Source organism: Coprinopsis cinerea, assembly GCF_000182895.1.
Source record: "Coprinopsis cinerea okayama7#130 chromosome 9 map unlocalized cont3.9, whole genome shotgun sequence".
In the NCBI taxonomy this organism is placed as follows: domain Eukaryota; kingdom Fungi; phylum Basidiomycota; class Agaricomycetes; order Agaricales; family Psathyrellaceae; genus Coprinopsis; species Coprinopsis cinerea.
In genome coordinates this window covers 153,212-178,542 of record NW_003307536.1, presented here as the reverse complement: position 1 = coordinate 178,542, position 25,331 = coordinate 153,212, and the positions used below count along the sequence as shown (strand labels likewise).

The following is a 25,331-nucleotide window of genomic DNA, read 5'->3' as shown; positions in this document are numbered from 1 at the left end:
GGTAAAAGTGATCACAAGAGGGCGCGCGATGCTGAGTTGCGTAGATGGTTAGTTGTCGACCGTTGTCCCAGTTTGGGTCTGACGAAGGGAACGTGTTGCACAGCAATAGGCGATATGTAATCGATGTTCGAGGACGGGTATGAATCAATTCAAAGCATATCTTACCCAGGTATGTGGACCGACGGCGAGGTACAAGGCTGGGGTGATTCGTTCAGATCGGAGATTAAGATGGTTCTTTTCCGTTTGCATCAGGGCGTCCAGAGCTTCTCCTCAAGGTGGATAAAGAAAACCCAGTATGACTTTTGGTCAGCGACCTAGGTGACAGAGTCCATGAAATGTCGTAAAGAGAGAGATTATGGGAAAATTAAGTCATTGATTACATTGAATGCAGGCGCCTCATGGAATGGGAGGAGAAATTTCGCTTTTGAGAAGACGTATTTCACCGTGAAGGTTGAAGGATTTGAGTGTAGTCCGTACGGAGTGGCGTCTTTCTTCCGAGGGAGCGCGGAATGGGGTGTTTTTGAATCCCAAAGTACCTATAGAGTCCCCGCAGTTCCGCGACGTGCACGATTTTGTGAGTGGAGAAGACAGGAAGGGGCCCTATTCGCGATGATCCCAAGGAGGGCAGTCGAGTCGCCAATCCATCCAAGACAAACTCAAGGCTCGAAAAGGCAAGCCTCCGTCAGGTGACGGTCACACGTCACGAATCTTGTCGACATCGGGCGGATCCAAAGTACCGGGCCCATATTCCCATAAAGGGGCTTCGATCCGTTGTTTTGGGTCTTAGCGGGATATCAGCGATGGCATCGTGTTGGAAGTGATTTGTTTCTTATTGTCGTACGGACATGAGGAAGGACGTGTATGATATCGAAGAGGGTACATACAGACGTCTTTACCTATCCCTGGCTTTGTGGGAAAAGAGCTGTTCATCATAAAGCACGATGTTGCTGACTCTGCGTACCCTCTGATCCAGTAATTCGATTCTCCTGTTACCACGAGTGAGTTCTTTCTTGTTCTTGGGAATCGGGCGAAAGCGAGTGTCGTAAACGACTTCTAATCACCCTTTCTTTTTTATTTAGAGGGTTTAGATAGATGCAGCCAGCTGCACCAGCTGTTGTTGTCAACGACGACGGTGTCGAGGACGATGGTGCGCACAGCCTCAGCTTCTAGTACCACCCACACCTGCTCTGAACACGCTCAAAGACATGCCGCCGCTCGTTGACAACCCGAATAGCTTAAACAAGACGTCCTACCACGCGTATGACGGCCACCTTGCGTTATCTTCCCAGGTAACACCGTCAGCAATCAACATCACGTCCCCCACCGCCAACACCGCTCCAATACCAGGTGTAGCTCAACCCTTGTCCAAGCCTGACCCCGCCGACCCCACCCACCACATGCCCGTCGCCTCGTCGTCCTCATCGTCGTCGGCGGGCGCCAAAGCCGCTTCTGCTCGCCGCTCGAGGTCCAAACCACGTCCCAGACGCGACGAAGGCCGCATCCCGAGACCCCCCAACGCTTTCATCCTCTTCCGCTCCGCCTTTATCCGCAGCCAGCACATCCCAGATCGCGTCGAGGGCAACCACAGCAACCTCTCAAAGATCATTGGTGCGTACCCCGCCATGCGTTGTACACGTGTTGATTGATTGACGCCCGTCTTTGTTTTGTAGGGAGGTACTGGAAGACACTGCCCCCAGAGGAACGCGCAGAGTGGGAGGCCAAGGCGCAGGAGGCTGCGCAGGAGCATCGAGAAAAGTACCCGGACTGGCGGTTCCGGCCTGGCCCGTATGAGATGGGAGGCAAGCCGAAGACTAGGGAGACTGGTGGAGCTTCGTCGTCGTCCGGACGCCGTAACACCGTCAGCAATGCCAAGGATCCACCCGACGACCCCGAGTCTTCTTCATCTTCTCCTGTCGATACCAAGGAGCATCCTGAGGGCACCAGCGGGAGCAAGTCCAAAGGGAAGGGTAAAGGGAAGGAGAAGGAGAGCGTAGGGGCCGCCAAAGCACGCACCATCCTCGAACAACGCAACTCTCGCTGCGACAAGATCGCCACTCTTCTCGTCGAAGGAAAATCTGGAGCCGAGCTCGCCAATGCTGTCGAAGAATGGGAGGAAGGCAACAAGAGGCGAAACTCTGTGCTGGGGAAGGAGGTGAATACGAGTTCTCCAGGCCCAAGTCCGACATCGCTGGGTTCATATACTCCAACGTCATCCCCAATTTCCGGTCAGCCACCGTCCTCATCTACTTCTAACCTTGGCGATACCCCAGATCCACGTCCCCAGCCCCTATCTGCGTCATCGAGTTTCGCCGGTCCACATCACCATTCACAGCACCAACTGCCTTCTCCGACTCAGCACTATGATTCGACTGCAAGGAGCGCCCCTATCAAAGGGATCTCAAGCGTTCCTCTCACTCAGATGTTCACTTCTCCTAGCTCGGCGACGCCGTCCATCGCTGAGCTTTGTCCGCCATCCCCTTCGACCTCCCCACGTTCTTCGGGATACCCCAAGCCATCCGGCTGGGGTCAGGGCGATATCGAACCCTCTCCACCATCCACCTTCCATCGGTCATCACCGACTGGAGATCAATTCTGGTGGGATACCAGCTCTGCAACACCCAACCCCTCTGCGACACTATCATTCGACGACAAGACCTTGCCGCCGGCTCGTAGTGGCGCCGACCTGAAGCACGAAAACCTCGCTGACCTTGGATACGAGCGCACAAACACCATGGACGATTGGAGTAACAGATTCGAAAAGGTAAGCTTCTTTCCTCCATCTTGTTCTCTTCGCGATTCGGACAACTCATGTAGATCCTCGTTGGACAGGGTGCCTATGGATCGTTAAACGATCTCCCTTCGGATGGAAGCGATACGGTTACTGGATGGACGACCACCTCGAGTGACGGAGCTAATCGCCATGGACTGTGCGCCACGATCCAAGATCCCTGTCTCATGGAAGGAGAGGGCCTTGAAGGAGAGCATTCCCCGCCGTTCCCTGGATCATCCCCTCCGACAGCACTGTCTCACACTCACGCTCTTCCTTCGACGCCATTGATGGCTCTTACCGTTTCACCGTCGAACAACAGAGTCCTCCCCAGCCATACCCATCGGTCATCGCTCACTGCAAATTCATCAGCTGGACCGTCAGCGATCGGAGCCCCTCCTTCGACTGCGGCCCCTGGAGCCCCTTTCTTGTATCATCCTCAATCTCAACCTCAAGTGCACGTTCAGCCCCAATTCGCTGCAACATCGTATTCCACCCTCACCGGCTGGGCGGGGGAGTTGAGTTATCATCCACACCATCAGCAGCATCAACCCTCTCCGTTGCACCTTCATCAGCCGCACCCACACCCACAGCACCACCACCAGCAGCCGCAGCACCATCCTCACCAGCCGCTGTCGATGGTTTCGAAAGGGCATGTCCCACCGCTTCCGACCTCGAATCCACCAGCTCGGGCGAGCTTTTCTACACCTCTCAGCGAGTGGCACACCCAACCTCAGCCTCCAGTACGAGACCCTTGGAACAACAACTCGCACATGCAGCCCCATCCGTCAGGGCATCATATGGAGTTAGGGTTGGCTCGTAACCCGGAGGAGTGGGATACGGTTGAGGCTGGCGTTCGTGGGCTTGGAGGGATGCATCAAGGAGGCTCGTGATTATCCGCGATGGCTCCTGTGGGTGTCGTGAGGGTTGCGTTTGGAGATGGTGGATAGGTGCGTGGCCCTCAATTTCCGGTGACTGCTCCGGGTATAGGTTGCTCGGAATGAGAGGTGCCATTTTGGTCCGTTGAACGCTGGAACCTTGTAGGTTCTGCGTTTGGGGGGCTCTGGTCGTTCCATCCCTGGTTTAGCGCTTATCCCTGGAGTATACCGGATCTTCGTTGACGGGTTGCAGTCTGACCACCAGGGTCCAGTTCTATTTCTGTGCTCGCTACTCGCCTTCCGTTGGACTTGGACAGGTTGCTTCTTCGCCGTTCCTTGTTCGCTTGAAGGGCAACCGTCACCCATCCGTCCCTGTTTACGCCCTTCCCACATTCCATTTGGTCTTCTGTTCTCAGCGAAGTTTCTTGCTCTTGGTTTCCCTATTCTTGCGTTCTGTCTATCCAACTTGTATCGTCGTCGAACCCTTGCCACATACTCTCCTTTTCGGTGTTTTCATGTTCGTTTTGGTGTTTCCCTTTATCTTGGTCACTTTTTCATTTATCGTCGTGTCAATCTTATCATATCGCAAGTCATCATCTTCTTATCTATTACCATATCTACCTACTTTTTACGCTTATAGAGTTTTTGCCATTGGTGTTCTTTTCTACCTTTCATGTCTCATACCGTTTTGGAACTTTCTTTCTCTCTCTCTCCCTCTCTTGATACAACAGCCCATTCACGGCGTTCTTCAACGTCCTTCTGACCTTTCTTGCAAGTTGACACTCGATCTCTCTCACCCTCTCTTGCTCTCTTTTCTGCATTGCTGCATATATTTGTCAATTCGTTTGTTTCGACACACTCCTGCATTTGTACTACTACTATACGCATCCCATTTTTTCCTTTTATCTTTTGTGTTTGCTTTGCTTGTCTCTCTTACTCCATTGCTTGTGTCTGTGTCAGTCTGTCATCACGGTTCAAAGTCCATTGTCCACCCTTGGTCCGTCCTTCGTTCACATCAAGTTCACATTCGCAACTTTCATTCGAAGCCCTTCTCGAGTTAGCACAAAATGCTATTTGATATTTTTATCACGTATCTTTTATTATGTAATTATTTAATGGTTTTGCCATAGTCCGCTCTTGTGCCGCGTCTGCCACTCCTTTTTCGTTCGTTCGGTTTCCCTTACCACCACCACCATGTCCATCTCCGTTGGCTATTACACCGCATCACCTTTTCCGGGAGCCTCTGCAACTCGAACTATTTGCCTCTACCTTTGACCCGTGTTGAACTTTGCTGGCCTACTTCCCTGCGAACGAGACAATAACGAATGGATGATGATGATGTTCTTTGCCCAGTCTGGCAATCAAGGTGCACTGGGATGACTACGGTCAACCCATATACTATGGCGACTACGACATGTACTGGGATGGTTATGGCAATCAACATACACTAGGACGACTACAATCAATGACTGGGCATCCTGGTATGCATACATACGTTGCAAAAGACATACGGCTAATGGTGAAGAAGCCAGTCGTAGTCTTGTGACTAGAGATGGTTTTTCACGCTGAATGGTCTTCGTGCCGCGATGGTGGAGCATTTGACTACGAGCCGTGATGCTGGAGCCCTCTGAGGGCTCTGACTGTTTGTGCCGTTTCTGGCGCTGTTGCCGTCTTGATGCTGAACTTTGCCGGTATCGATAGTGATCGATAGCGCTCGACGCTGCGTAAACCTCGGGTTGAGCAACTCGGGGTGAAGAGTTGGATGTAGCGGGTGAGTGGGGTCAAAGCTTTTATGCTCCAAGGTTATCCTTCGTACTTACTTACCGGTCGGTTCTAGGTATAGTGTCGTAGTCCGCGCAACTTGAAAAACAGAGGCGATCACTGCGCTCGCTGAGTTTCGCTGAGTACGGAATGCTCGAACTGGTGGAGCCCCATCCGTATGGCCGAGTAAGGCATACCACATTCCCATATTTGTCCGACCGTCGAGGGGATCATTCACTTGCTCACTTGAGCCGCCTCTCGCCTTGCCAAGGGCGATCCCCCACATGGTCGTGAATGGTCCGTCTCTCCGTTAATTGAATGCATTCTGTGTGCCGATGAGTGTAGCCGCCTCTTTCCGCGTTCTTGTCCTGGAGATTTTGGGTTCTGAGCCACGTTGCTCTCGTGGCTACGGAGGCTGATTTCTGGTGGTATGGAATGAATGGAATGGGAGAAGACTGAGAGGGGGGAGAGATGGTCGGACACAGGGCATGTTGGGTGTTGTATAAGAAGCGTGGGGTGAGGTCCGGATGGTGATTTTTTGTCGCCCCTCGAACTTGTTTTTTTCCTTCCCTGCGAGTACCTTGGGCATCTCCTCTGACAACTCTCGATCGTCGCTCACCTCGCGCATCTTTTCCTTGATATCATCGACATCCACCTTCTCAACTTGATAGGTGCTGATTTCGAGTTCGGATCGCGGGCATGCTCTCCCTCCACGTTCGACTCGCTGGGATCGCGTCGATCCTCGCCACAGGCGTGGCGTCGCAACAGATTTGGGATATTGTGAGTAGTCGTCTTTCTTCTTTTCATCATCGTCATCGACACTCTCGGGTTGGCTCATCGATCACATCTTCAATCTCTTACAGTGGCAAACGACGTGGGATCGAAGCAGGCTCTTTACGTCCGTCGGCCCTCCTGCTCCCATCAACTTTGTCCAGCCTGGTCCGATAGGAGAGGCCAACATTGTCGTGGACGATGGTGCGCGGTTCCAGGAGATGCTTGGATTTGGTGCTTCTCTCAGTACGTCTTTGAGTCTCTAACGATCCCTAGATCTTGATTGACGTTTGGACTGGTTGAACAGCGGATTCGTCGGCCACTGTCCTCAATAATCTCAAGGTTCGACTGCTCGTTCGGTTTGGGTGCAACTCAATGGCAACGCAATCACTCATGCTTCACTTTTTTCACTTCCTCAGAACCGCAATTCTGGAAACTATTGGAATGTTATGAGGACTATGTTTAACCCCGATTCGGCCGGATTGAACTATATTCGCGTTCCCATCGGTGCATCCGATTTCTCAGCTAGCTGTGAGTCGCGACAATGACGCTATGTACGAATGTCACTAACGCCCTGCTTCAGCCTACAGTCTGAACGACGTCAGCGGGGACACTTCCATGTCCCGCTTTGACATGGGCAAGGTCCCTTCCCAAGTCATCTCGGTTCTTCGTGACATCCAAGGAATGAACAATCAGCTCAAGGTCCACCTGGTAGCCTGGTCCCCGGTATGTCTTAACCAAATTCGTCCTTGACTCTTCACTCGATTCACATTACCCCGCATCCCCTCATGTTATGACCTTATTTCCCCGCGTTTTATCTCTTGATTTCGATACTGACTTGCCTTTTTCAGCCTGGTTGGATGAAGTCGGGCGGATCCATGAATGGCGGGAGCTTGTTGCCGCAGTACAGTGATGCCTGTAAGTGAACACGTTCTAGCTTGAATCCGTGGCTCTATCATCCCTCTCCGGTGATTCGGACTCTTAATCTGGACTCTGACAAACCCCCTTGCCCTGCCTGGTTGTTTACATACAGACGCCCTCTATTTACTGAAATCAGTCCAAGGATTCCGAGCTCAGGGATTCCCTGTTCACGCGGTGTCGGTACAGGTAAGCGCTGTCTTATCCCGACTCTTTTATCCCACCGGTTTACGTTTCGTTTCTGACGCGATGCCTTGTTCATAGAACGAGCCTCAACACACGAACCCGACCTACCCAACGTGTTCGATGACACCTGACGTCGAGGCGAGGATTGCTGTCAAGCTACGATCGCTGTTGGACTCGAGCGGTCTCGGACAAGTGAAGGTCGTTGGCTATGACGTGAGTCTTGGATTCATGTTTCTATCGTTCAGCTGACCCATCTAATCAATACTAGCACAATTGGAACAACGCAAATAGCTACCCTGTGGACCTGGTACGGCTTGTTCCTTTCGCTTATCCCAGCCTTAACTCATTAACGATCATCTGATTAAGGTCACTCAAGCGGGTGACGCTGTTTCGGGCGTCGCTTTCCACTGTTACGAAGGGCCGGTGTCTAACCAGGCCTCGTTCCAGCGAAGGTTCCCTAATAAAGTAGGTTCCTGCGCTCCCGCCTAATTTCATCACGGACAGTTCTGACGCGGAAAGTAGGATATTTACTTCACTGAGTGCACGGGAACTTATGGTTCGGACTGGTGGTCGGACATCAAGGTAAGCGGGTTTAACGACACTCCTATCACCGTAACAGTGTAGCTGAACGTCATCTCCAGTGGTACATGGACAATTTGTACGTCGTCTCGATCTCATAGTCCATTATCCATCCCCGGAGTCCCATTGACCCTCTGCCCCTCTACTCATAGGTGGATCGGAAGTGTCGAACGTTTCTCGCGTACGGTACGTTCTAGTCCAAGCTTTACTACCAAGGAGTTTCATCTAAATGAAGTTTCCCATTGGGTTATGGTTGGATAATCATTACTTACTATCCAACTCAGGGCTTGATGTGGAACATCGCGCTGGATGGCGCTGGTAATCCCAAGCTGCCTGGCACCACGAGCTGCGGCGGGCCTGGCTGCCGACCCCTCGTCACAGTGAACAACGACGGCAGCTATACCTTCAATCAAGAATGTGAGGCCCTTCAGTCCTGTTCTCGCCCTCTTCTGGGCTTTGCTGACCTCTGTCTTTGTCATGTAAATTGATACAGTTTACGCAATGGCGCAAGCTTCGAAAGCTGTGACGCCAAAGGACCCTAACGGCCCATTTGGCCAGCGCATTGGCGTATCTGTGGAGGGCTCGAAGGGGTGGGCGTTGAGAGCTACAGCGTTTGCCACTCGTCGAAGCTCGCCCGGTGAATGGACGCGTTATTCAATGGTCGTTTTGAATTGTACGCTTGGGATTTTGTACCCTCATTCTTCCTTTCACTGACACCTGTTTCGCGTCATTGTGCAGGGGATGACAGCGCCAACTCTGGCTGGAACCCCAAGCCGGTACGGGCCACGATTAGCTTCCGAGGGATGCAGGTCAGCCTGGGTGTTCTCACTGGTGTCCATTGTCTGATTTTTCTCTTGATTCTTTTGCAGGCCACATACGTTTTCCCGGTGGGTGTCACCACGCTCTGGTGGTACGCTCCTGGTTAAGGGTCCATGGGAGCTGAACGAAGTGGATTCGCGGAAACATTTCGATGCTGCCCGCCTATCGCCTATCGAAGCTGTACTGTACGTTATCGCCTATCCGCCCATTTGGCACGTTTATCAGCCTTTATGAGAGCGTAATTGCTCTCTCCAATCGACTTTGTTGAATCTGAAGTCTTTTTCCTTGTATGCCCCCTGACCAGAATCTCGTCCAAGCTGAGGACGTCAGTACGTCTTCTGAGTCTCCTCTTCGCTCGTCCTATGGGACTAAATGAAATGCCGGCCGGCTTCTACCTGGTTTTTCACAATTCGATATCACATTTAACGTTAACCCAGCGTTGAATGGTAGATGTGCGTTAATTCCGATATCTACGTTAACCGAGGGCGTGTTCTCTGACCGTCTCCAAGCGAGTGTATGGGACGGCTTTAAGAACCTCGAGAACCCTTTACCGGCCATTTGAAGTTGACGGCGGCTATGGACGGCTCGGGAGAAGTAGGCGCGGCAGCAGCGCCTGGGCGGGTTTTCACCTTTTTGGTGCAGAACCACCCACAGCCATCTCTTCCCCTCCGTTCTCTGTGGACTTCAACACAAGCCTGCAGCAAAGGGAGCTGATATTAGAGACAAAAAAGGTCATTCAGCGCCCTTTGAGCTTCATTTCCTTCAGAGATTGCTTGCTGGAGGACATTCATTCACATCCTCGTGCCCTAGCGCAATTCCGAGTCCGAATCCAGGAATCCGGTGTCGGCGAGCGTACCTTTCCAACAGAATACATTGGCGGGAGGGAAAATGTTCGCCCTTCGGCAAGCTATCAAGAAGTCCTACGTTGGACTGGCTGGTCCTGTCTATGACTTACTAGCCCTGCCAGCAGTCACTCGCTTAACAGAAAGGTCCCTACACGTGTAGAGCGCGCATCCCGCCAGGCTTCCTTTTCACAAGACCTGGTCCCTGCACTCGGTGTTCGATCATGATACCTATCCAACAACAAGGGCGCAACGTTGCTTCCTCTGGCGTATCCGAGAAAACGGAACTGAAGCCTCATGACCGCCCAACGGCAAACCGAACCACCGGCTGTACGAGTGTTCAAAGAATATAAGTAAGTTGGGGCTCCCATTCTTGTTCCCTCGGTACCGTCTGAATCCCCATCTTTACGACTCGTTACGACTCCTCTATCATGGGCTACCTCCGAAAGATGTTCCTCGGTCATTCCGTCTTCAACTCTCAGTCAAAGAACACACCGCCCTCGTCTCCTGAGAAGAACAAGAAGCTCCCGGCAGAGCCCGCGAAACCCACCTTCAGTCCAACTCAACCACCTTTCTTTAACTTTTCCCCTGGCTACTATTCTCCTGGATTCTCACCCGGATATCCATACGTCTCATCATGCAACTCGAGTCCGGCTGGCTCGCCGATGATTAGCTGGAACGAGAGCAAGGCTCAGAGCAACGAATGCTACTGTAAGTCATTCTGTCTCATCTCTTCGAATTCGACTCACCGAGTCAATTCAGTTACTTACAAGAAACCTGAAGTCCCTACCATTCACTCCCATTCGATCTATCCCAGCCGACCACCCCTTTCGCGAGATTCCTCATTCTCGTCCCTGTCAAGTGTTTCCTCCGACTCGTCGGTCTTCAGTGAGGATTGCTCCACTCCTCCTGTCCCCAAAAACCCGACCAATGCATCGGAAATATCTCTTGCGGTCAAATCAAGTATGTCGTTCAGTGTTTGCTCAACGTCGTCATCGAGTGCTGACCCTTTGCTTCCAGAATGCAGGGTCTCATTCAGCAACCCTACCAAGCAAATACCTGTCTTCATGCACCCTCTCTTCGCTTTATCTTCCCCCTCTCTTCAGCGAGCTCCCATCAACTATGACGCTGCGGTCGCTCCTTCCAACGCCAACATTCTCGATTTCGTAGGCGACAAGATTCCAGTGTCCACACTTTTGGAACCAGCGACCGAGCCGCCCATCCGGGGAAAGCTCGTTCTTGAGGCGGAGGATCTGCCTTGGACTATCGTAGTTCATGCCTCTGGCAACGCGTGTGGTCCAGGTGCAATGCTCAAACCGTCTCCGCACTCCTCGCCGACAACGACCAGGGCCACTGCGGTCCCCAAGCACAAATTCTACATCGACGAGGACGAGGACTCTGACTACGACGACGACGATGACGACGACGTTGATTCTGCGACTGTCGAGCAGGGCTCCAGTGATGCTGTTGTTAGCAACCTCGACGTTCTCTGCGCTGTGCACACCTCCCTGGGGACCCCTATCACTCAGAAGGAGTGGGAGTCTCTCGGGAACGATTCGCCAGACCAGCGTCGCGTCGCTCGCGCTTATCGCAAGAGGTGCAAGGATACTGGGGACTCCCTGAACGATGGGGTCAAGAGGATCGATTTCCTGAAGCAAAAGACGTGCATGGTTGGGGTTGCCTCAAAGAAGAAAGATGTCGAGGAGTGTGAGAGGTATGCTTCTGATATGTTGGGCAGGGGAGATGAGATCCCCGTTGTTGGGAAGATTCTCTTTGGGGAGGTTCAGGCTGCTGAGGAGAAGTGAAGGGCCACGCTTTCGATTATCGCTTTCGCTCGTCCGTTCCGTTATTGGTTGACTCATATGGTGCGCCCCTTGTATACACGTTTTAATGGGGCTGGACTTAAGGACATTATGCTTTTTGCTATGTACGATCCCATGCTCTCGGTCTGCTTATCGTGTTGTTGTCTTCGCTCTCGTGTCTGCTTTGTACATTAGGGTCCTCTGGATTAACATGGTTTGTTGTAACTGTAATGTTTTGTAGCACCTTGTATAATAGTCGCTGTCTTGTTTTCCTTTGGAATTATTACCTCATCCCATTCCCCCAGAGCCAGGCTGGGGAGACGTCGATTTCCGAGTATCCCTGAGGTGTCACACACGGGCTGATTTGCGCTTGACGACGGGAAAGTCTGGGAAAGTTGAAACAGCACATTGGACTCGTGGCCCGCAGATAACGCAGGGAACCGCGAAAGATATGGGCACGCGTTGGAAGGGGGGTGGAGTGGTGATGATATTGCTACAGGGAGATTATAGTTTTACAGCATGACTAGGGATACATGGTATACTCTTGGGTGGGAATACAAGCGGTGGTATATGAATACAAACGTCCGCGGCGTCGTTTAAGGGGTAGTCCGAATGGGGGTGTAGCTGCTATACGCTGCAATGTCCTTGGAAAGCTAGGAGAATATCGAAAGCGTCGGAAAGTGATGGAGACTCGAAAGCAAATAACCAATAAAAAGCAAAGTGAGGGGTGGTTAGTAGCCGGAAGGCAGTATAAAAGAAACGTCATCGCAGCCCAAGGGAGAGGCTCAACATCGCGGACTTAGGCTTTTCAATTGAGCGAGACTGGTCACAAGGTCATCGACGTGCCATAGATAGGCCTCACCGGGAGAACGGTGATGGCCCAAAGCGAACTACCCATGTCGTCGGGTCGTTTGGCTTTGGCGTCAGGCCCGTGAATAGAGTTCGTGGTCCCATAACATCGATCAGCATCATCGCTGGGTTGGCTTGACCTGGGTTACGTGACGCGCGCTTTTGGAAATAGGCAGCCGCCTGGGCTCTTAATTGATGGGGAACTTCCTGGTCCTGTTCTCGTCGTATCTCGGAATAACAGTGGCGATAGGTTTGTTCCAGAACATGGCATACAAGAATAGCGGAGGGAAGTTTGAGGCAGACTTTCCAGTTAGGGTGAAGACCTTCGAATTCAAGATTGACTCTGGATACAGGAGGATTGAAAGCGCTTTCTCGCGGATCGAAAGGGAGTTCTGGAGGGAAGGATGTGTAAAGGAGGTCGAGGTTGAGCGAAAGGGCAGTTTGAGGTTGGAGACCCGGGTGGAGAGGGGACGACAAACTCTCGATCGATGCGACGCTGTAGTTGCTATGCGGCGAATCAAGCGACGAGCTGGGATAACCTCCCGATGTATATGAGAATGCTGGAATAAAAACATGGATCAATACATCACGCATTGACGATAAGCTCAGGCCCGGGCGTACGTACCGATGGATCGCGGAACGGAATGCCCAGACGAGCTATCGGGGACTGCAGAGGGAGGGCTCCGTGAGCGGTGGAAGTGCGGAGGAAGAGATCGACGTACGTGTTCCCCATGAGGAGACAGGAGTAGGAGCAACCGAACGGGAACAGTTCGACTGCCAATCCTTATTATTGACGGGCCAATGAGGCGATGAGTGATATGACATAGTGGGGGCGGGGAAGGGGATGCAGACCAATTGAGACGAGAGACGGGGGATGCTGTTGACTCACACCAGGCGTCGGGCTCCTCTTATACCCCGCCCGACGTTGTCGTTGTTTGAGCACGATCAACAATGGGCGGGAATACCATATCAAGGAAGCCGAGCGGGCCTGAGCGACATCTAGCAGCGAAGTTTGATTCGAGTCAGAAGGGACACCACAATCCAACACGACGCCTACTATATCAAGTAAGTGCGCTAGGAGCGCCGTCCTTGGATTTGATGAGAAATATTAAGCGCCTGCGTCGGTAGCGCTTATAGTTTCCATAAAAGGACAAATGTCGGCACCTGATCGCGCCTGCATCAATGTTTGGCGCCTTGGACAAAGGTGGTCTGAACTGTAAGTTTGGACGACAATGGGATACTAGTGGCTTTAATTTTCCTCACCATCTGATGGAAAATATGGATATCTGTCAGATGTACCGCTGGAATTGGTGTAGAATTGGTGGGCAAAGGGTTGGAAGAGAGGAGTGAAAAGTCCCTCCGAGTCAGTCCAAGGGGAAAATCAACCGACATAAGCGGCGTTTTCCTTTCTTTTGACAAAGGATCCCATGGTTGTGTCGCAAATGAGGAGCATTTAGTACCCTGGTTCTGGTGTAAGCATACAGACTCACATTCAATGGGTATGCTCGCATCCTTTGCAGTTGTTTGTCCTATGTTCGGATATTTCATATTAATAATGGTCACGGTAATGTATGTTTTGAAGGCTGTCGCCAAACAAAGGCCATGGATTGAAATCGAGTGGAAAAAACCGAAGCTCGTCGATTGGAAGATGAATCGTTCTGATTAAGCTCGCATTAGCTGTGGATATAAGCTACAAGTCCAACGAGGCCAAAAAAAAAGACCTAAGATTTATTGCCCTTCCATTCAGAACTACCAGTACGTCGAGACGATCCTGAATCGGAGGTCGCCAAGCTGCTCCGATTTATGGTCGAGGTTTGCGATCTTGGTCGGCTTCGGAATGACCAGCGAGGGATCGTCGTCGTTCTTGTCTTCGATGGGGGAGGGAATGAAGATACAGGCGGGCAACTCTCAGAAGATGTCCCCGAGGGACCTGAATGGGAGGGGGCCGCGGCTGCGCTTCGTCGATTGAGGTATGTTAGGAGGACGTTTGCGTATCTACATGTCCAAACCTCTTTTAGTTTACAGAAAAGCAAGTCAAAATAGGAGAAGGTTATGTACTCACATGCGCCCAATAATTACTTGGCTAGGACAGGTTACTTCAGCTGAATTGCCCCACATCCTAGGTGGCGAGAGAACGCGAGAGAACTCACAAGACCACGTGCAAGGCGTCGTGGGGGCGAGCGAAAAAGAGGGCCAAATTGGTTGCTGCACATATAGTCGTAACCATCCCATTTTCAATGGTGTTGACCGTGAACGATGTCAAAAGCTTCTTTGCAGCTGGCAAGACGGTCCGATCTTTGTACCCTCTCAGCTAAGAGTCGGTAATCCACAAAGCAGAGTGTCAGATTTAGGCACGTTGAGCGCGAGGGTCACGACGTACAATGCGAACCATGGCAACAGTGATAAGGAAATCCGCGGTGAGATGTGCGGAGAGGGCGACACTGACGCTGCTCGTCAGGCCTTTCTCGTCGGGCATACCGAGGACTTGTTGATCTATGCGACCAAACTAGAGGAAGATTTAGGTGAGGGATTAGTACCAGAAGACGTACTCAATGGACTACGCACAAAGGTGGACACGATGATGGTCGAACCTAGACCTATGCATGCGACCTGGGGAATGAGGTCAGAAGATCTGACTATGAGTTGCTCAGAGGAAACTTACCAATGCTATTACGAGTGCAATGTATGCTTGCGCGCTCAGCTTTGATAGCGTCCAGATGCGACTATACGACGAGTGCCGGGGTCAGCAGTTGTCCAAGACAGATGACTTGCTGGTAGATCTCACTGAGAAAAATAAAGCTGGACTGTACACGCCACTGTCGAAGGAGAACAAGTCAGAGTGGCGCCAGATGGAAAAATAGACAGCGATTTGCTTACCGACACCGTTCAGGGCAGGATACGCCGCCATACCCGGGGTGTAGGTAGCAAGCTGGTTGAGGTCCGGGGCAGAGCTACTGGCGACAAGGCATTTCCACCCTGTTTCCGTAATCAAACATATGCTGACCGTTTCAACGATGGTGATTAATCCGACTGTCGAGGCACCAGTCCAAATTAGCAAGGGGAATCGTATCTGGACCAACGTACTTACCAATAGCAGTCAATGTCCTGGGGGTGGTGCGTCGGATCTCGTATACATAACAGACTGGGCAAGGCTGATCAGCTGGGGCAAGTATAAATACAGCAGGGAAACTCACAGAGTTGAACAATATAAGCCCCAAAGAGCAAATGCGCAATTAGGACTCCAATGTACTGCAGCCCGAGAGAAACCTTGTTAATGGATCCTGAAATGCATTTCATTGAGGTTGCTCCGACGTACAAGAGGCCCGCTCCTAGTGGTGAGGTTATGTAAATTGAGGGGTCAGTACGCGGCGCTCACATTTCGAGAAGTAAGGGCGGGGCGCACAGGAGGATAGGGTCGATATTTTCAATTATCGCAGCCATTCCAGATCGGTTTCGACCATTCAAACCCTTCTACCCAACCTGAATCGCTGCTGGACGACAGCCCACGCCTTTGGACGAGAGAGACAGAGTCACTTCCAGTACGGATGGAGGGAAGGTGGAAGCGAAAGGTAGAGCGTCATCGACGTTTGTGGGCCTAGCACTGAAAAGGAACAATCGGGTTTCAAAGTCACGGCCGCGTACGGTTACAATGTAATCAGGTTGAATAGCCGCAAAGTCGCCGTAATGTGGCGGGAATGATGGCAGTCCTTGCTCGGGCGTCGGAGACGAAAGGTGAGGGCTTGTCCCGCCCACAAAGAATTCGGTATCATCGTGGTATTGTGCCCCAAGACCGACATTCGGCTGTCAAGTGCCAGGTGTGTCCATGTTGAACTAATCCACCGCGATAACTAACAATTGTGCTGCATGGCGGTTAGGTCGTAAAGAACAGATCATCGTGTGTATGCCTCTCCATGTATCTATCCACGATATCTACTTCCAGTCCTGAATTCGCGGCTCGCCTTCAGGTTCCAAGCTCTGAGTCAGCCAACGCTGTATGAGAAATATTGGGTACAATTTATTCAAATAAAAATACAAGTAAAACAAAGCTGTTCTCAGGTCTATGATACTACAAGCATGGATATGACTCTACAAACGGCGCTGCTTCCTTTTTGCTTCTTCTTGAAGACGGCGAGTGGTAGATCTGGTGATACGACCTTCACTCCTCGCCATCGATCTGGTTACTGGGCCACAGCGGCGAGGTACAATGGCGGGAATGCGGACAGGGCTCGGTCGGGCCCTCTTGTGAGCTCTCCCTTCTTCACCTGTATCTGCTGCCCGGCGCTTATTCGACGACGCGACGTTCTGGTGTTGGCTAGGAGGCGGGGATGCCACTTGGGCGTCAGATTCCTGAGGGGGGTGCGGAGTGAACGCCGAGCGCGACTCCCAGTCGACCATAAGCTCGACGTGCGCCCATTCGCTCCTGATTGCCTCAACGGCGTCGAAAAAGGCGTTGATCCCGTGGCTTACCATCCACGAATAGGAGGCCAGGTCGTCGCACATTTTATCACGGTTCCGCGCGACGTACTGAAGGTGAAGGTCGTCTCGCAATGAGTCGAGGTGATTGAAGAACGTGCAGCAGCGTAGTGGTTGCGGGAGAGACTTCATTAGCTCCAGGTGGCAGAAGAGGCTGTGCGTCAGTGCACGATAGCGGAGAGCAGCGTAGTTACTGTCAACGCGTTGTTGGAAGTACATTTTGCCGAACACTCTCGGTAAAGTTTCGTTGACGCGCATGGAGATGAGCCAGAGGAGGATCCAAAAGATGGACTCGAGGTCGTGCTGGTAGTTGTGCACGATAGGAAGGAATTCGTATGACAAGTCCTCATAAGAGACTGCCTTGCTGGGGAGAAGTTCTTGCGCATCTAACACTTCATAGGCAATGAAGTAGGGCGTTCCCTATCATTACATGATGTTAGCTTGCGTCAACACCTAAATGAATACAAATGAAACGTACCGTTACACGATCCTCAACGGGTGTTTCAGGGTCAGGGAAGCGCCTTGCGTGCTCAAGGTCAGAGAGCTTAACGGTCCAAGGTGAGCCCCGTTCCTCTCGATACACGAGGATATTGCCGGGACTGATATCGCGATGGACCCATCCAGCTAGGAACATCAGGCGTAGCGCTAGTTAAGGCAAGGTATTAGCAGATTTCAACGGCGTAATTGGATTGACGACGTACGAATGAGGGTTTGCTTGAGAGCGTCGACCGCTTCTCCGAGGGTCGAAATATTGTTGAGGGCGGTGCAGACGTGCTCGTAGATGAAGAAACATCGGCGCTTCGGCCTGGGGGGAGTATCCCCCGTGGGCGACGTTGGCGGATGAAAGTGGCCGGTGACTTCATCAGCGTCCCCGACGTGCTTCGCAATGATGCAGGAAAAGTAACGCTTGAACTCGTCTCCCTCCAATGCATCGGCAAGAACGTCCAGATCGCGCTTAGGGAAGTCGTTGAGTAGAGGCCGTGAAGCCCATGATTCGTCCTGGGCCAACTTCGCGATATCAGCGAAAAGTTCCCCTTGGATATCCGCCTCGGTGCGCACGCCGGCGTCCAGAATGACGTCTTTCAATACCCTGCGGGGTGTGCCTGGGATGCGGACTGGATTCGAGACAGACTCCACCTGCTGAACCTCCCAGACCCGCAAGCGACGACCAGAAACAAAGGCGGGCTCGGAGTCGCAGATCAGGTTGATGGTTCTGTAGTAAAGGGGACCTGCGTGGCCATCGAAAGGGACCTCGTATACGTAGTTTCTGTCCGGGAGAAGTGTCACCAGGGGATCGTACCCCAGTAGGTGCTTCTGCGAACCGAACAGAAAGACAAAAACTCGGATAAGAAGGTCTGCGTGCTGCGGCGAGAATCAGTCAGCAACATGTCGAACTGTTGAATGTTATTCAAACTAACCTCGATCATATCAAACGGCGTGGATTTGACGGTAAGCGACCTCGTGAACCACCACAACGACACATTGGAATCTTTGAAGGTTACCTGAATTTACGGTCAGCTATCCATATCGTGTGCGGCAGCAGACAAGAATGGACGTACCGCGAAGCAAGACCTTCGACGCGCGTCCTTGTTCATGATTTGCGCGACACGGGAAAAAAGTATGAAATCGATCTGTTGGAGAGATGGTAAGCGTAGGAACTGACAGCCGCAGAAATTGCACGTACTTGCGTCGACGAAAAATGGACGTTGCTACTGTCAATGCCCATGATTGGCGCTACAACGTCTGTAGCATGTAAGGGATCCTCCAAATTTGAGGTGATGCAACCATGGGCAGTAGATTCCACGTCATCTTCCAGCCTGATGGCGCAGGAGTTCACCTCTCGGTTTTCGATCCTCCCGAGCGCTTTACGAACGGCGTTGCCAACAGATTGTAGCGTCTTCATGACGCGACTTGGCTTTGCGTTGCCAGATCGGAACAGAGTTTTGAATGATTTGAAAGTGTGCGAGAAAGATGATTTGTGCGTGGATGAGGACGGTGTCTGATGCAAAGACCGGCCTCGCGAAACAAGCATCTTTTGCTTTTTGAGCTCTCCAATAACCGCGTCGAGCGCGATTTCGGAGCTGGGTAGATGGCTTTCGAAGAATACCTCAAAAGCGCAAGTCGATACGTTGTCGTTCATGATGGATGTTCGCTCGAAGATAATTACTGAGTAGAAGAGACAAGAACCCCAATTCGAATTTTGAGATGGTAGTGGTTCAAAGACAAGAGGCGACGGCGGTGGTGGCACACATCAATCGCGGTATGTGGACTGTTCCCACGGCCTCAGGCAGTGACCGCGTCCACTGCACGTGAGTCCGATTCATGCCACTCGCTCGCCTCAAGGCTCACAGCGCTGACAGGCTAGAATTCAGAAAAAAGCCAATCCATTCACACCAGTTACATACTATAAGCATACGTAGTACGTAGGAATCCATTGGAGCTACGTTGATAACTGATTCAAGAGTAGGGTTCGAATCATCGATTGTAGATTCAACAGTTGAGACTGACCGGCGGTCTCTAGATTCCGAGTTGCTCTACTCTATACAGATAGAAGAACATGATATATGTATCCCCCCTGCTTTAAAGATTGGAAGTTGCACAAGGGTAACCGAGAGCCGATCTGGCGTATTCGTGTGTGCAGTGAGCCGGCGCTGGAGTTATTCAAGTTGCCGCTCAAGTGCGCGCAGCGCCCTGGAGTGCGTCGAAAAATAAATGTAACCCAGTGATTTATGTCTACCATCTCCCACCGTGCAGCATTCAGGTGACAGGATGGTTAGAGGCCAGCGCAAGTATAGACGTGAATTTCAAAACCGAATCAAATGGGACGCCTTTCAAGATGCTCTTGTTCTCGACGGTATGCTTACGTCCTGGTACCCCATTATTCAAGTAAGCTTCAGGATCACTAAAGATTTTACTCGCGAACTTCCCAGGTAGCCAGGTGCGATGGATGTGTAACGCTTATGATTTATCGGGGTTTTCATTGAGTGTGTAATGCGTGGATACGTCCAGCGATAGATTACATTCAACTCTATACATGCGCTAATCCATCCAGGGATATGTATAATGAATGTGATGTCCAGGAGTCCAGCTCTTCCAAGTCACACATCTTCTATGAAATACTAACATTGAAGTCAGCGGTGTTGACCAGTTAACGGCGAGCCTTCTTCAAAGGTCGTGGCTCTATATCTTGGTCCTGAGCAGCCTTAGTCATGGATCTAGTCGTTGGCCCAGTCGTCCTCGGTAATCTGAACGCAACCGCCTTTGTCCTTCTGGTCGACCTGCCCTTCTTCGATTCCGGTGCGGCCGATTTCCTCTTCTTCCCCTTTGGTTGGTTGGTGCCAGTACCGCCATGATCGTCCATTCCCTTTTGTTTCTCTGGCCCATTCCGTTCAGTCTCCTCTTCTTGTTCCGAGTCCCTACCAGTCACGAGCTTCACCGAGCGCCATGGATCATGCGACTCTTCCAGCAGTTGGAATAAAATCTGGAAAGGCTTGCTCACGATGTGCGAGTAGCTTGCAATATCGTTTTGTCTGCCTTCAGCATTGCGCCTGAGGTAGCCGTTGTGGAGATCGGCTCGAACTACGTCAATGGCGACGAGGAATGAACGTGCTAGCTGTTGAGGAATGAAGGGGCGAACTTTTTTATTGTACAGAAGGCAGCTCTGAAGGACCTTCTGTCGCTTCTCAACACTTGGAACTTCTGGGCCATTGGTGTCAAATGGGCCTTCGCCGAGCAACGATGGGAAAGGTCGCTTTACTCTCTTGGAAGCTAGCCAGAGAAAAATCCACCAGATGGACTCAAGATCGTGCTGGGGGCTGTGTACAACTGGCTTCTCAAGTGCGGCAGCCTGATTGAGGTATTGTTCAACCAGGAAGCCACCAGTAGCAGAATATCGCGGCTCAGCTTCAGGGGGAAGAATGTGGAATTGGCCCTGGATTTCAACGGCCATGAAAAATGGTGTTCCCTAAGCGAAGGAGTCACATTCAATGGTGTTAATATGGATTTGACAGTGGACTCACCGTCTTGGGTATAGCACTTGACGAGTCAGGACCAGTATTTGGGAACTTCTTTGCATATTCCAGGTCGGCCAGCTTGACTTGCCACTTGCTCTTTGACTCATCCCACAACGCCAAAATATTGCCAGGACTAATGTCGCGATGCACCCAACCGGCGCAAAACATCACTTGAAGGACTGACAAAACGGTTAGAAATCCATTAGAAAACAGCGAATATTGAGTCGCACGTACCCAACACACATTGCTTCAAAATATCGACGGCTTCACCCAAGGTAGGGATGTCGTAGAGGGGCGCGTAGACGTCCGGATATATGTAACGACACTGCTTCTTGGGCGGAAATAGATCTCGACAGGCAGGTTCCATCGCATTGACTTCAGTCGCCTTGCCCGAGGGTTTCGGGCCAGAATCTGGGCGGTTTGTCTGGTACAGATCCACGGACAGCTTCTTTTTTTCTGAGTAAGGGAAGAGGGTTGGATCTGCCCAGACCTCGGGAGCCACGGGGAGGCTAGGCTCTGCGGTTGAAGATTTGATGATGCAGGAGAAGAAGTCCTTGAACTGTTCTGTACCATCCAGTAAGTCTTCGAGAGATGCCTTTTCCTCGTCGCTGAAGTCTTTCGCAATCGGGCGCTTCTGCCAAGCCCTGCTCCCATTGCCCCCGATGTCTTTGATGTCGGTAAACATGCTCTTTTGAATGTCATCCTCAGTACGTGCATCGGCGTCCACAGAGGCATCCTTCAAAATCATATTCTTTGTCCCCTCGACCTGTGCGTAGTCGTTGTCGGGATCGACTTGCTGAACCTTCCAAACACGCGTAGAACGACCAGTGAGTGTGAGGGAGCGATCATGGAAGACGATGCCCTGTGTTCGGTAGAATGTGTCTCCGTCATTGTCTCCATCCGATGGAAATCTGTAGACGAAGCTACCGTCGTCCAGCACCTGAACAAGGGGATCGATGCCCAGCTGCTCGTCGGTGGCACAGAACAGGGAAATCATGATCTTGACAAGCAAATCGGGTTGCTATTAAATGGCTTCGGCGTCAGCAATAACAGAAACGTCGATGTCAAAATAACTCACCTCAACCATATTAAACGCCCGCGACTTTGCTGAGTGAGAACGAGAAAAGTACCAGAGCGAGACCCCGCCATCTTCGATAGTGATCTGCACATTTGCGATGAGCGAGGCTCCAGGGACGACAAAGAGACCGACTTACTCCGAGTATGAATTTACGGCGTGCGTCCTCGCTCATTGCGTGGTTGGAATGCGAAACTATCTGCGCACGGTTCTGGAAAAGGGAATTTATTTAGTAACTTGCTAAAAAGAAACACAAAAGCCGTACCTTCATTACCATCGCGTCCGTTCGTGTCGTCTTCAACTCGAAAGCGACCATTACATCCGTGACGCGCAGTTTCTCGTCCATGTTCTTAGTCATACAGGCATCGATCTTCTGGGCACAGCCATTGATCTTCGAGTCCATCTTGTTTCCGCCACACATACGAACAGAATATCCGTTCCAGTCCACGCCATCGACATCGCGAAGGGCCTCACAGATCACCTCGCAGATGGAGGTCAATGGTGCAAAGACATTCTTCTCATGGGCATCCTTCTCTCCGCCCGCGCACGGAGGTTTAAAGTCCTTCAGGGAGTAGTCATAGGGCTTTGTCGGAGTGGAAGGTGGCACTGCAGTGGCTGATTTTGCCCCGGAGCTCGCTGTCGACTTTGCTTTCGACTTCGCTTTGGGTTTCGCTTTCGCCTTTCCAGATGATGTCCCCGTGGTTTCCTCTCGAGCTATGAGGACCTCCTTCTTAATCATATCCGCGAGGACATGGGAGAGGACCTTGTCCTCGACTTTTGGGAGGTAATGTTTGATGAAAATCTCAACATCGCAAACGAAAGTTTCTGCGTTCATAGCCCCTGCAATATCATAGCGAATATCCGTCGTCTTTGCTTCCGATGCTGCAGTACGCCTTGAGGTACGTGGTGTGTCCTTGGTAATCGTCTTTGCGCCAGGCTTCTGCGGCGTGTGCTGGGGTGTACTGTGCAAAGCTCGGTCAGTGGCGACAAGATTAGGACTAATGAATTCGAGACGTACTTGTGGGGAAAGGTCTTCAAACGCCCCATTGGAACGCTAACAAGGACTTGGGAATGCTTAAAAGGCCGTTGTGGATCTGATATATTTGGGAGGTGAAGTGGATGTCGTGGTAGGAGATCAAGAGGCGTTTCGTCGAGTTTGGGCTTTTTGAACCGCATCAGTGTGTCTTTGATGGAGATACAATGCACATTTTGCCAATCAAGAAGGTTGGACCCACAGTCACATGATCTATTAGGGCCACGCGCGTCCTTCCTCCTACCCCGGTAGTAGTACCCCCTCCATTTATTACCAGTGACTCGTTTTAAAGGGTATACTTAGGCTACCCTCGTCATTTCTGCTTTTAATAGTAAGAAACGGCTAGCTGGGGAGGTGAATTTCCGACAGCTAGGAGGTTATCGGGACACTGTCAATGCCATCACTGCTCGGGCGCGAAATGCATCCTCCCTGGACCTCCATGTCCCTACATAAATTGAATACATCGAGTGAGTGGACATGGTTTTAGCACTTAGAGAGGATATACACTCAGCTTGCGATAACTATCAAGGAATTCTGCCCTGTATCTGCTCCATAGGAGTGCAGCTGGTACATATGGACGTGCACTCTCCAGGACCACTCTAATGATTTCACGAGCATGTCCAGTGAAAAATAAGAGAATATCATTACAAGTAGTCGACTGTACAGAATCGTACCCTCGTATAGTTGAGCCACGCTACAAGACGGACACGAGATGTCAGAGCCTCCAGAGGATGTCCGTTGCAAAGGGCGTAACTTGTAAGAAACCCCAGTGGCGCCGGGCGGCCGCGGACGTGTGGCAAGAGCAAGTCGAGCCGGCGATGAAGAAACGCCATGATGAACATCGGTTTTTACGAATCGGGACCAGAAACATTGATGGAACCCACTTTTAGCAGTACTGACATCGATCTGCTGGCCTGTCTGGCCTACTATATCCCTCGTCGTTAGATCGTCCGATGCAAAGGGTCAGAGTGCAGTTAATTCGTCCACGACCAACGGGCGCTCGTACCGAGTAATGAGAATTGTGAGCTCTGTCTTTCCAACGGCACAATTCCGAATAATCCTCAGTCCAGCCACGTGAGTCATGACCTCAAGCGAGCGTAAAAGTGAAATAGCATTCAGACTTACGACTCGGATTCCTCTTCCTAGTTCTAGGAGCATTTCTGGTGTCGACTCGGACTTCAGCGGAATAACCACATATGTATCATTGCCCTCTCTACCTGCAAGGAGTAGCCAGATGTGATGTAGCTTTGATCCTTTAATCGACTGCACGGACGGAGAGTCCAAGGGCCACAATAGCTACCCCAGTGCGATGGATGGGAGGTAAACATCGTGGTTTCCAATTTTAAAGCTGTCGTGGATCTGTCTAGAGATTTGAGCGAGGAAGGCGTCGTTCTTCAAAATCAAGGACATACTGCGGAGATATCCATCATCTCCGTTCAATGAGTGTAAATATGAGAGATACTTGTTAGATAGCAAGCTAGAGCAGTCCTCACTGAATAGCTCGACCGCTAGCCATCATCTGACCAGAATCCTCACTGCCACCAGCCCGCTAAGAACCAACTGGTCCATCACTGCATGTCCCTGCGGAAACACCGTGAGCGTCGCATCCGGTAGAGGCGGAGAGCCATCGAGCGGAGGTGTGACGAATGTCGCGATCTGTATCTCTTGCCGCAGGGGTATCCCACCCGGACCTGTGCTGGCCGAATTAGCAAGGACTCGATAACACTGGATATCAGGGAAAGTGAATATCACGTTAGCCTAGACCAGAGAAGTGAGCGCGAGAAGCAACGTACGACCAGCATCCCACTCCCATCCTGGAGAACCTCCGTACAGTCCCACTTCAGAACTACATCTCTGAACGTCCACTCAAACACCTTCCCAGACCCAGACCCAACCGACCGGATAACCTTCGAAAGACGCGTGGAGATGCCGGTCGAAGGCATTGTGAGCGTTCCGCGTTTCCTGTTCATCGACATTCTGAGTTAGGGAAATAAATTCAGCGTTCACAGGACTCTTCGTGAACAATAGGCTACGCACGAGAATTCCGCCACCACACCGGCTCCTTCAGACCCTGGGCTCGGGCGCCCGCCCACTCTCTCTATTCGTGTGACCGTGCTGACGGGAAGGAAAGGATTCAGATCCAGCTCGACCGTTATCCTATACAGTGGCTGCTGATTCGGTTCGTCTTGAGGTGGCAGAATGAGCATTGAGGTGCCCGTCCAAGGCGTGAAGCGGTAGATGGCGGGCGTTGGGGTTGATGCTGGTCTTCGAGCCACGATAGGGCGATCAGCCTTCACAAATACGAGACGACGACAGAAATAACCACTCACGGATGACGTGGCCTATTCACCGCCGTCCCATAGCTAGACGTAACAACGACAGGTAGGTCGTCAGCGGTACTCTTCTCAGCTTTCTCGTCCTCCAGAAATACCGTCATATTCACTCTGGCGGGTTGGCTTTGGAGCCTGATGGTTCTACTGCTCGAGGGGTGTAATACAGGCGGGGGAGGAGCCGGCAGTGAAGGCATGTCAGTGGGTCGTTCAGATGGTAGGAGAATACGAAAAG

General features: G+C 51.5%; 8 protein-coding genes across 8 annotated transcripts; 3 read left to right on the top strand and 5 right to left on the bottom strand.

Annotated features, from left to right (window-relative positions):
- Positions 1-1,092: 1,092 nt before the first annotated feature.
- Positions 1,093-3,660, top strand: CC1G_07030 (hypothetical protein; the record flags this gene model as incomplete). The annotated part of the gene is made up of 6 exons (XM_001831927.2): positions 1,093-1,147; positions 1,204-1,608; positions 1,671-2,152; positions 2,285-2,761; positions 2,830-2,927; positions 3,102-3,660. 6 exons carry the CDS (start codon positions 1,093-1,095, stop codon positions 3,658-3,660), a joined length of 2,076 nt encoding a protein of 691 aa, XP_001831979.2.
- Positions 3,661-6,105: 2,445 nt separating this feature from the next.
- Positions 6,106-8,786, top strand: CC1G_07029 (hypothetical protein; the record flags this gene model as incomplete). The annotated part of the gene is made up of 17 exons (XM_001831926.2): positions 6,106-6,186; positions 6,270-6,423; positions 6,485-6,531; positions 6,597-6,708; positions 6,761-6,903; positions 7,029-7,095; positions 7,211-7,284; positions 7,360-7,494; positions 7,550-7,588; positions 7,648-7,746; positions 7,804-7,863; positions 7,923-7,939; positions 8,013-8,046; positions 8,145-8,277; positions 8,354-8,533; positions 8,599-8,669; positions 8,730-8,786. The coding sequence occupies 17 exons, from the start codon at positions 6,106-6,108 to the stop codon at positions 8,784-8,786; spliced, it is 1,503 nt and encodes a 500-aa protein (XP_001831978.2).
- A 1,166-nt stretch (positions 8,787-9,952) lies between these two features.
- Positions 9,953-11,326, top strand: CC1G_07028 (hypothetical protein; the record flags this gene model as incomplete). Its single annotated transcript, XM_001831925.1, has 3 exons — positions 9,953-10,232; positions 10,284-10,484; positions 10,542-11,326. 3 exons carry the CDS (start codon positions 9,953-9,955, stop codon positions 11,324-11,326), a joined length of 1,266 nt encoding a protein of 421 aa, XP_001831977.1.
- Positions 11,327-12,181: 855 nt separating this feature from the next.
- CC1G_07027 (hypothetical protein) lies at positions 12,182-12,997 on the bottom strand (the record flags this gene model as incomplete). The annotated part of the gene is made up of 3 exons (XM_001831924.2): positions 12,182-12,732; positions 12,798-12,839; positions 12,895-12,997. The coding sequence occupies 3 exons, from the start codon at positions 12,995-12,997 to the stop codon at positions 12,182-12,184; spliced, it is 696 nt and encodes a 231-aa protein (XP_001831976.2).
- A 1,321-nt stretch (positions 12,998-14,318) lies between these two features.
- On the bottom strand, positions 14,319-15,613 carry CC1G_07026 (hypothetical protein; the record flags this gene model as incomplete). The annotated part of the gene is made up of 10 exons (XM_001831923.2): positions 14,319-14,483; positions 14,553-14,678; positions 14,738-14,782; positions 14,835-14,895; positions 14,958-14,988; positions 15,050-15,202; positions 15,261-15,314; positions 15,367-15,421; positions 15,489-15,501; positions 15,576-15,613. 10 exons carry the CDS (start codon positions 15,611-15,613, stop codon positions 14,319-14,321), a joined length of 741 nt encoding a protein of 246 aa, XP_001831975.2.
- Positions 15,614-16,258: 645 nt separating this feature from the next.
- Positions 16,259-18,785, bottom strand: CC1G_07025 (other/FunK1 protein kinase; the record flags this gene model as incomplete). Its single annotated transcript, XM_001831922.2, has 6 exons — positions 16,259-17,065; positions 17,124-17,290; positions 17,347-18,007; positions 18,064-18,147; positions 18,205-18,276; positions 18,330-18,785. 6 exons carry the CDS (start codon positions 18,783-18,785, stop codon positions 16,259-16,261), a joined length of 2,247 nt encoding a protein of 748 aa, XP_001831974.2.
- A 1,008-nt stretch (positions 18,786-19,793) lies between these two features.
- CC1G_07024 (other/FunK1 protein kinase) lies at positions 19,794-22,780 on the bottom strand (the record flags this gene model as incomplete). Its single annotated transcript, XM_001831921.1, has 7 exons — positions 19,794-20,609; positions 20,665-20,837; positions 20,893-21,679; positions 21,737-21,820; positions 21,873-21,944; positions 21,999-22,695; positions 22,752-22,780. 7 exons carry the CDS (start codon positions 22,778-22,780, stop codon positions 19,794-19,796), a joined length of 2,658 nt encoding a protein of 885 aa, XP_001831973.1.
- Positions 22,781-24,281: 1,501 nt separating this feature from the next.
- Positions 24,282-25,293, bottom strand: CC1G_07023 (hypothetical protein; the record flags this gene model as incomplete). The annotated part of the gene is made up of 4 exons (XM_001831920.2): positions 24,282-24,491; positions 24,560-24,743; positions 24,804-25,031; positions 25,097-25,293. 4 exons carry the CDS (start codon positions 25,291-25,293, stop codon positions 24,282-24,284), a joined length of 819 nt encoding a protein of 272 aa, XP_001831972.2.
- Positions 25,294-25,331: the final 38 nt, after the last annotated feature.